The sequence below is a fragment of the Anolis carolinensis genome, unplaced genomic scaffold (assembly GCF_035594765.1).
Source record: "Anolis carolinensis isolate JA03-04 unplaced genomic scaffold, rAnoCar3.1.pri scaffold_12, whole genome shotgun sequence".
In the NCBI taxonomy this organism is placed as follows: domain Eukaryota; kingdom Metazoa; phylum Chordata; class Lepidosauria; order Squamata; family Dactyloidae; genus Anolis; species Anolis carolinensis.
In genome coordinates, this window is record NW_026943823.1 from 21,772,798 (window position 1) to 21,783,450 (window position 10,653).

Sequence of the window (10,653 nt, forward strand, 5' to 3'; positions counted from 1 at the left end):
GGCATCAGTGTAATAATACATTATATCCTCTGGCACTTTAGAAGTCAAAAACTGAGATGTTTCGGCTCCTTTTTTCCCATGCCAGATTTGCCCCAAAGAGCCAGTCTTATAGCAGAGACGAATGCCATTGAAATTCTCAGAGAAGACCCCGCGGAAGAGCTTGGGATGCGGATCGTTGGAGGTAAAGACACCCCTCTTGGCAACATCGTCGTGCAGGAAGTCCTTCCGGATTCAGTTGTTGCTGCAGATGGAAAAATAGCCCCTGGAGACCACATCCTGGAGGTAAGCATGCGATAATGCAAAGGTCTAGGATGAAATTGACTAACTAACCAAGGATTGAGCTGATTAATCAGTTGCAAACTTTGAAGTCCCTACTCAGATGTTCTGCATTGCAAGAAGGCAGAGATAAATCTTCTGCAGGAAGCACTTCTGATTAGCTATGTTTTTTCCACTTTTCCAAGGTGAATGGGGTCAACATCAGCACTGTGACTCACTGCCAGGCTGTCTCCTTTCTCCGCCAGCCCTGTGCTGTGCTCCACCTTATAGTTCTGCAAGAAAAAGGGTTTATCAGCAGGACTGGGCCTCCGGATTCGAATCTGACTGCAAACCAAGAAGTGATACACGTTACCCTTATTAAGAGGGACCGCACTGAGCCTCTTGGCATCAAACTGATCAGAAAAACAGATGAGTCTGGGATTTTTATCCTCGATCTACTAGATGGAGGTTTGGCGGCCAAAAACGGGAAACTGAAGCAGAACGATAAAGTCCTTTCAATAAATGGCCAAGATCTCCGCCAGGGAACCCCTGAAGCCGCTGCACAGATAATCCAGGTAACTTTATGGAGTATATCAGTGCATCTTGCGTTATTTGATGTGGGGGACAAGAAGGGCTTTCCCCCTTAATGTTCCAGGCATTTGCATTATATTTTATAATTCAGTATAAATAGCTCAGCCATAAGTTTTATGTTGCCACAGACAGAGAGGATTTTTTTTCCTCTCTAGACAAAAGGGTACTTTTTTTTTTAGAATTATGATCTTTGGAAAGGCATGACCTTGTTAGAAATCATAACCTTTTGGGAAATGGAAATCTCCATAACCTTGTGGAAAATGGCATTCACCATCATTTTGGGAAAAGCAGGAATCTCCCAGAGAAGCGTTAAAAACTCACTTGAGTCAACCTTCTCCTTAGTGTTAAATATCCACTAATATTCATGCAAGGTGATTAGGTTTCTCAGTTGTTAAACTGATATACCTAGATACTTCTTTGAACTGTTAGGGACAAAGATATGCCAATGCACAAAACACACACACACACATATATAAGCGTTTCATAAGTGTTCTTTTCGGTTTCCCAAAACCTCTGCTCTCCCTGAAAACATTTTGGTTTAAATCATGTTCTCAAGAAACCAAAAAATAAGTAGACTTCTTCAAAAGTAACATAGTTGATTTACTCACAAACTTGATGTATTCAGCATACAGGTACATTGCATATCAATCCAGCTACAGATAGGATTTGAAGTAGTTTCTCTGTGTAGATAACAGAGCATCTTTCTTATAATCTTAACAGTCCATAGTCTAAAGCATCTCTCTGTTCTGAGAGTTGAATAAAGTCTCTGTCTAGTCTGAAGTCCAGTGGAGACTGAGATCTAAAATAGAATCTGAGTCCTAAACAGTCCCAGTTCTAATCACATGGTTTGCAGCGTCTCCCACAACATAGAGTTAAGGAAAACTGCATACCAATATATACATAGACAATACAGTAAATAATCTGAATTATACACACACAAATAACTAGTGGAGGCTTAAGAAGGTGTCTATTTCCAACACTTTTTCGATCAGTGGATTTGCAACCCATTTTTGGATTCAGTTTTTCAGCTGCACTGGACATTTGGGATATCATGTAAAAGTCAGGTCAGTGGCAAAAAAAAAAACCCGGACAGATGCCACACCAGTTTCAGTAAGATATTAAATTTTCTTCTTCTGGGAACATTGAAACTCTAAGCCATGCATGGGCAAACATTGACCTTCCAGGTGTTTTGGACTTCAACTCTCACAATTCCTAACAGCTGGTAGCTTGCCCATGCTGTATAAGCACATGTGATTTCAAAGTTGCCTGTTTTGAAATGCCATTTAAAGCTTCTGTTGCTTGGCTTTTCCCACAGATTAGTGAAGCGAGAGTTAACTTTGTGGTCCTCCGTCGGCCCGGTGTGCAGCTTACAGATGTGATGGAGGACAGCAGCGCATCCAATGCCAGCAGTAGCAGCAGCAGCAGCAATGGGGGAAGCCCTGTGCCCCATCGCAGGAAGCCTCACCAGAGGCACTTTCGACGAAAATCCAGCTATCAAAAGGTATATGTTTACCTCAGGTTAAGAAGGAAGTCAACACAAGGCTCCTTACGTTTATCAATAGCAATTAAGAAGAGTCAACATCTTCCAGGAACTGGGGAAGCCAGGATGTTTCACTCTGGAAAAGCATCTATCATTCATTTACAACTTTGGGACAACATCAGCAGAGTAGTCCTATAAAAGGCTCAAGCTAATCATTTTCAAATGTGACAGACAGCTGTGTTCACCCGCCATGCTCTATTGAGACAGATGGTGTAACTTGGAGTGTTAGATCTGCTATGGGAAAACAGGATTCTGGTCACTTGCGTCCTTTTCTCAAGGGAAGAGAAAGGAGTGTGATTTTGGAGTCATTATACGTTTTCATAGGAGCCTCTGGTGGCACAGCAGATTAAACCACTGAGCTGCTGAATTTGCTGATTGAAAGGTTGCCAGGTTTGAATCCGGGGAGCGGAGTGAGCTCCTGCTATTAGCCCCAGCTTCTGCCAGCCTAGCAGTTTGAAAACATCCAAATCTGTAGATCAATAGGTACCGCTCCGGCGGAAAGGTAACGGCGCTCCATGCATTCATGCCAGCCACATGACCTTGGAGGTGTCTACGGACAACGCCGGCTCTTCGGCTTAGAAATTGAGATGAGCACCAACGCCCAGAGTTGGACACGTCTGGACTTAATGTCAGGGGAAAACTTTTACCTTTACCTATAAGTTTTCAGGGAGATCTGATCCTTGGCATTGTTCTTAGAGAAAAAGGATGCATTTTGGTGTTTAGAAGTTTTGGAAATATTGGAAAAGTGGCAGATTTGCAAGGAAGCATTCTGGCCTAAGAGATGTTCTTCTGCAGGAGACAGCGGGAGGAATGGTGATGTATGAATGAGGATGAATATATGTGTATGTGTAATGTGAATGCTGTGTAAAAATGTAATTCCTCTTTATTTGTTAGCCGATGTAACTGTAGGTTGTTTGTGGATTCAATATAGTTACATAGAATCTGTATGTCCTTTGTGTTGTTGTTCTTCTGTATGTTGTTCTTTGTGTAAAAGTATAAAAACCGATATACCCTATCACACTTGAATTGCAATAAAAAGAACCTTTGTTTAAAAGGTTTCATGACATAGAGAATATGTGATCAATGCACCATCTGTTACTCCTTTCCCCCCCCCCCCCCCCATTTTAGGCGCTCCTTCAAGGATACACCAACCAAGAGAAAACAGTGACTATTAAAAAGGAGCCAAAAGAATCCCTCGGAATAACGATTGGAGGCGGAAGGGAGGCTAAAAATAAGCTCCCCATTTATGTGACTAGTGTGCAGCCCGTTGGGTGCCTCTTCAGGGATGGAAGGATTAAGAAAGGTAAGTGCTTTGGGCACAAGGAGTTTTTCTCCCCGGCCTGGGCTCCTGCAAATACACCCAAACATTCTTTTGGTGGGATTTTTTTCTCGGAAAATTGTCTCCAAATGCCAGGAACGATTTTGACATGTTTAAAATTCCTGTGTTCAAGCCCAGGAGAGTCTTAGGCAAATCAGCTCCTGTTTCCAGTTTGCTTCCTGTTTCTGGAAAGCTTGCCCTGGGTATGAAATGGAAATACGGCAAAATTGACTTCCATCACTGTTTTTTTTAGGTATAATACTGTCGTGTGTGTGTGTGTATGTATACACACACACACACACACACACACACACACACACACACCACTTCTCAACATAGTCGCCATTCAAGTCTAGGCACTTATAGCGATGAATGAGCTTTACAACTCCTTTCCCACAAAACTTTGTCGCTTGCGTCCTCAACCAGCCGGTCACCCCTTCCCGCAGCTGCACAGAGTTGCCAAAACGCTGCGTTGCCAGCCACGCTCCCATTGTTGGAAACAAGTGGTTGAGGAAGCAAGCGGCAGAGTTTTGTGGGGAAGGAGTTGCAAAGTTCATTCATCGCTATGATAAGTGCCTAGATTTGAATGGCAACTATGTTGAGAAGTGGTATTTGGGTGTGGCTTTCAACTTCATATGATAAATGTTTTCTCCTATACTTTATTAATTTTTAATTCCAAAACGTAATCTACTTTCTGGATAACCCTCGTATATGAATAGTATTGTAGCCAGTGTTTTGGTGAGAAACGGGGCTGCTTTCCATGTCCTTTGGCCCCCAACCCTGACGTAGAAGGTCCTTATTTGGCCCCGAGGCAGCCTTGAGAGAGGAGTTGGTTGTGTGGCAACTTAATGAAACAACTAGTCCAAATACAGAAGTACACTTTTGAAATTTTTAAAAAAAAGGTTACTACCTGTCTTTCTTAATTTGTGCAACAGGAGATATACTTTTAAGCATAAACAACATTGATTTGACTCATCTGAGCTACAACGAAGCCGTCTCTGCTCTGAAATCAAATGCCGCATTGCCTTTAGTGACGCTGAAAGCCCTGGAAATTGGGCTGCCAGAGAAGGAGTCTCCCGAGGTGCCCGAAATCAGGGAAAATGGGTTAAGTTGGGCTCCTCTCTGGACCATGTGGCTTGGATTGCCTAGGTAAGGATTTGCTTGGTGTCCCTGTAGGTTGGTTAGTGGCTTGAGGTCATATAGAAGGATGATTTTTCCTTGTGATAAATGGACAAAACTTAGTCTAGCGCTTTTACCCTGTACATGGAGGAAGACTGAAACTATGGATCTAAGACTATGCGTCCCTCCATCTCTGTCCTCAACCATTCCAGGCTACACTCAAATCTTTTGTTCTGCCATAAACTAGAGAAGGTAGATCTGTTGTTGAAGGCTTTCATGGCCAGAATCACTGGTTGCTGTGAGTTTTCTGGGCTGTCTATTGGAAACTAGGCAAGTGGGGTTTATAACTCTGTGGGGCATCCAGGTGGGAGAAAATACTCTTGTCTGTGAGAGGCAAGTGTAGATGTTGCAGCTGGCCACCTTGATTAGCATTGAATAGCATTGAACTTGAAATCATATCTACCTTCATTGGGTTGCTGTGACTTTTCCCGGCTGTTTGGTCATATTCCAGAAGCATCCTCTCTCGTCATTTCACCCACATCTATGGCAGGCATCCTCAGAGGTTGTGAGGTCTGTTGGAAACGAGGAAAGTGGGGTTTATATATCTGTGGAATAATGTCCAGGGTGGGAGAAAGAATTCTTGTTTGCTTGAAACAAGTGTGAATGTAGCCATTGGCCACTTTGATTAGCATTGAATAACCTTGCAGCTTCAAGGCCTGACTGCTTCCTGCCTGGGGGAATCCTTTGTTCAAAGGTGTTAGCTGGCCCTGAACGTTTCATGTATGGAATTTCTGAGTTTTCTGCGTGTTGTTCTTTATTTACTGTCCTGATTTTAGAGGTTTTTTTTAAACGTTGGTATCCAGATTTGCTTCATTTTCCTCCTTTCTGTTGAAATTGTCCACATGCTAAGAGGAGTCAGCCACAGCAGAGCACTTGATGACCCAACCTGGGCACAACATATTATCTGAGAACAGAGAAATGCTGGACCATTCCAAGAATAATCATGTCAGACTACACAAAGAAGCCATTGAAATCCACAAGCATGTGGACAATTTCAACAGAAAGGAGGACAACATGAAAACCAGTATTAAAAAACTCTAAATCAAGACAGTAAATATAGAACAACATTAAAAGACATGAAATAATCAGGGCCAGTTAACACCTCCCAACAAAGGATTCTCCCAGGCAGGAAGCAACCAGACCTTGAAGCTACAAGGCTGCTCAGTGCTAATCAAGGTGGCCAATGGCAACATTCACACTTGTCTCAAGCAGACAAGAATTCTTTCTCCCACCCTGGACATTATTCCAAAGATATATAAACCTCCCTTGCCTAGTTTCCAACAGACCTCACAACCTCTGAGGATGCCTGCCATAGACGTGGGCAAAATGTCAGGAGGGAATGCTTCTGGAACATGGCCATATATCCTGGAAAACTCACAGCAATCCAATGAAGGTAGATGTGATTTCAAACGAGTCCTTGGCTTCTTATTTGCCTATGTAGCTAAACCGAGTTAACACTAAGAAGGGAATGATAAATCACTTTGTGGAGGAGGATGGGCGTAAGCAAACTCCATAGTGTAGAATGGCAGCAGTTATAGAATATTGAAATTTGGGGGAAAGAGCAACATTTGCTGCCTGTTTTGCGTGGGAAGTCTGTTTTTTCTGGTGTGTATGTAGTGACTTTGCCCCCTTTTCAGTGCTCAGTTCTAGTGTGTGTTGTGTTTATCTTGCTTTTTTGTTTATACACAACACAACGGACACAGAGCACCTTATGTCTTAATACCAACCCACTCCACAAAGAAAGGTCCCAGTGTGCGCATGTTTGACCAGTGAGAGCAACGCTGCCTTTTCTGAGATGTTTGCCTTCCATCAAAGGACCTGAGTACTGACTGGAGTCTTTGTTTCCTGAGACACGATAGTTTAAAACCAGAATTTTGATCCCAAGGTAGCAGGGCGGCCGTTAGAAATGAACTCACAACTGTATCGCTTTCAAGGGGTAACCCTGGCCTGCCATTTGCGACTGAGCTTCTCAAAGGCTTCAGTGTTCCTTCCTTCTTCCTGTCTAAAAATCAAGATTTAATTCACCTTCAGCACAAAAGCTGGGAGCTGGCATGCCTTGTTCCGTATCACTTTCTTTTCTGAGAATTGTGCTCAGGCACGGAAGATTGGTTTCTTGGGGGCCCAAATGCAAGCTAAGCTCAAAGTCAGAAGAAAAGCCAAGCTAAACGGAGAGCAGAGGACAGAGTTTCTGTATATGAATAGTGGATCTTATAGTCTCCTTCCCCTCAACCTGCTTTCTGTGCCTTGGATGTCCCCAAGAGTCTGCTGTGTGGTTTATTTTCCTTCTGTTAATATTTATATTGGGTTGCTGTAAGTTTTCGGCTGTATGGCCATGTTCCAGAAGCATTCTCTTCTAACGTTTCGCCCACATCTATGGGAGGCATCCTCAGAGGTTGTGAGGTTTGTTGGAAACTAAAGAAGTGAAGTTTATATATCTGTGGAATAATGTCCAGAGTGGGAGAAAGAACTCTTGTCTGTTGGAGGCAAGTGTGAATGTTGCAGTTAATCACCTTGATTAGCATTGAAATGCCTTGCAGCTTCAAAGCCTGGTTGATTCCTGTCTGGGGGAATCCTTTGTTAGGTGTTAGCTGGCCATGATTGTTTGAGAACACAGAAATGCTGGCCCACTCTAACAATCACCATGCCAGACTACACAGAGAAGCTATTGAAATCCACAAGCATATGGACAATTTCAACAGAAAAGAAGAAACCATGAAAATGAACTAAATCTCGCTACCAGTATTTTTTTAAAAACTAAATCCTTGGTTGGCCAGTTTGAATAGCAATGAATAGTCTCGGTGTGGCAGGTATAAATGCTGCAATCAGGCACCTTGATTAGCATTTAATGGCCTTGCAGCTTCAAAGCCAGGCTGCATCCTGCCTGGGGGAATCCTTTGTTGGGAGGTGTTAGCTGGTCCTGTTTCATGTCTGAAATTCCCGTTTTCAAAGTGTTGTTGCTTATTTACTGTCCTGACTTTAGAATTTTTAAATTCACAGTTGCTTCAAACAGACAAAGAGTTCTTTCTCCCACCCTGGAGTTTCTACAGATATATAAACCCTGCTTGCCTAGTTTCCAACAGACCTCAAAACCTCTGAGAATGCCTTTCATAGATGTGTCCGAAACATCAGGAGAGAGTGCTTCAGGAACATGACCATACAGCCCAAAAAACTCACAGCAAACCCAGTGATTCCGGCCATGAAAGCCCTTGACAATACAATATTTATATTACTTTCTATAGCGATTTTAATCTATTTTGTAAATAACACCGAGTTAAAATTAAGGTAATGGATACATGTTGTCAACCAATGACGTTTGTAAGAGGTGGCTCATTCTGACTGAGAAACATCTAGCGATTTTGGTTAAAGGTTCCATTTTTTTCATGTTTGGGAGACAAGATAATCAAGTGGCTAATAAATGTCTCCATGTAAATGGTTATCAATATTATTATTATAGCTTGGCATGGGTAGTTCTTCCTGGAAGATGAAGAACTCTTTCTGAACGGCTGGTGTTTTGTGTTTCAGCCACTTGCATTGCTGTCAGGATATTGTCCTGCATAAAAGCAACTCTGAGAGTTGGGGATTCAGCATCGTAGGTGGATTTGAAGAAAACAAAGGCAGCAATCCGTTCTTCATTAAAACCATTGTGCCTGGGACACCTGCCTTCTGGGATCGAAGACTGAAGTATGTACGCCCCGGGCTTCTGTTATTTTTACCTTCTTACTGAAATCCCTAAGTCAGACAGGGTTGTTTGGATCTTGTTAATGCCTTAGGCATGTTTGGGACATATTTGCATCCACTTATTTAGCTGGTGGCACATTAGGCTAGCCATTGATGTGCCACTGTTGAGGATTGTTGTTCAATACAATGATCAATCAACACATGAGGAGCCCCCGGTGGCATAGTGGATTAAAGCCATGTGACTTGAAGGTTGGGTTGCTGACCTGAAAGCTGCCAGGTTTGAATCCCACCTGGGGAGAGCGTGGATGAGCTCCCTCTATCAGCTTCAGCTCCATGCGGGGACATGAGAGAAGCCTCCCACAAGGATGGTAAAAACATCAAAACATCCAGGCATCCCCTGGGCAATGTCCTTGCAGACAATTCTCTCACACCAGAAGCGACTTGCAGTTTCTCAAATCGCTCCTGACATGAAAAAATAAATAAATCAACCAACACATGACTCTAATGGAGATAGGTTCCACCTCATTTCAGTGCAGGATCTTGCTTGGAAGAAAGCTTGGCTAGAACAAGTTTATGTTGGATAAGTGAGACTCTACTATATATAATATTCTATATACTTATAATATTGGTAATAATATTATAATGTAATACAATATTATACTAATAAGAATATAATAATAGTAATTATATATTATATATTAAGTGTAATATTACTAATAATATTACCATATAATGATATAGTACAATATAGTAATTTAATGCTTATATTGTGCTACGCTAATAATATATTGTATTTACATTAGATTTGTAAGCCGCTCTGAGTCCCCTTCAGGGTGAGAAGAGCAGGATATAAATGTAGTTAATAAATAATAATAATAATAATAAATAAATAAATAGAACAGTGAATCATGGTGGGTGGGTGGGTTGGGGGGGGGGTGCATTAGGCCAGGGTTTCTTAAAAGTTTCCACTTGGGACCTCTTTCCACCCAATAAATTATTACATGACCCAGCCATATATGTTTATAAAATCGGTATAAAAATCAAACATTTACTGATAACAAAATCAGAATGGGCAAGGCTTGTTACACATGCCAATTTTCCATTTTTATGAAGCGCCTCTGCAGAGTCCGTTGCAAAAAAATTTGTGTAAATTCCTAAAACAGCCTCTAAGTGGCATTCAGAAAACTTTGACTGTTGCCAAATTTTTTGGGACCCCAACATTGAGTTCAGGGGACCCCATTTGGGGTCAGGACCCACAGTTTAAGAGGCAGACATTAGCCACCATCTCCATGGGCATGTTTGTGTAATTGTATGATTTCCTAAAGTTGTTTGATGTACCTCTTGCACTGAAAGTTATTAAGTATATAATATCTATAGCACTGGACTATCAGGGTGTGTGCTCCCAGGGCCCAATACAGTGGTGTGTTCAACACAGTTCCTTTAGTTGTAGCACAGGAGACATATTAAAAGCAAAACACTAACAGCAGCAGTGCTTTTTGTCTTGGCCAGGTGTGGGGATGAAATCGTGGCTGTCAACGGAGTGTCGGCAGTAGGGATGAGCAACGGGGAACTGATTCCCATGTTGAAGGAGCAGCGGAATAAAGTGGCGCTCACGGTGGTGTCCTGGCCTGGCACCCTTGTGTAAGTTGTCACCTTGGGTGCAAGTCTAATTGGGGGGGCTACCTCAAAGTGAACTAACCAAGGAAACAGTGAACTAGTTTAAAATCCTTCACCGGAAGAATTCTGCTCTTGATCAAAAACCAGAAATATTAGTTTGTTGATAGACTCTGATTGAAGACTCACCTTGGGAGATGAAAATTCTACATCTCTGAGCAATTTTCTGTCATTTTGTGATTCCTTTTGCCCCTCCTCCTTATGCCTATCCATGTGCTGAACATGCAAACTCTGAGCCACAGCTACCCTGTTCTAATGATTGCAAGTAAAGTCGGTAAGGTTATGGCCCTTCTGTCGGCAGATAAGAAACTGGAAGACACTGATCAATAAATTCAAGAAACAACTTTTTAAGGTCCGTCCCACAGCATTTGTTGACCTGATTTCAGGTTGGTAGAATGGGAGTTCCATTGTTTAGGGG

The 10,653-nt window shown here is 42.3% G+C and overlaps 1 protein-coding gene across 2 annotated transcripts in view; it reads left to right on the forward strand.

Moving 5' to 3' along the window:
* LOC100552428 (ligand of Numb protein X 2) overlaps positions 1–10,586 on the forward strand; it is a 38,120-nt gene extending 27,534 nt beyond the window's left edge. For both annotated transcript variants that reach the window (XM_003229842.4, XM_008124107.3), the window contains exons 5-11: positions 86–282; positions 462–830; positions 2,162–2,347; positions 3,515–3,689; positions 4,640–4,853; positions 8,406–8,564; positions 10,071–10,586. In XM_003229842.4, the coding sequence (XP_003229890.2) occupies positions 86–282; positions 462–830; positions 2,162–2,347; positions 3,515–3,689; positions 4,640–4,853; positions 8,406–8,564; positions 10,071–10,206 (1,436 nt within the window). In that variant the 3' untranslated portion in view covers positions 10,207–10,586. The remainder of the gene's footprint in view (positions 1–85; positions 283–461; positions 831–2,161; positions 2,348–3,514; positions 3,690–4,639; positions 4,854–8,405; positions 8,565–10,070) is intronic.
* Positions 10,587–10,653: the final 67 nt, after the last annotated feature.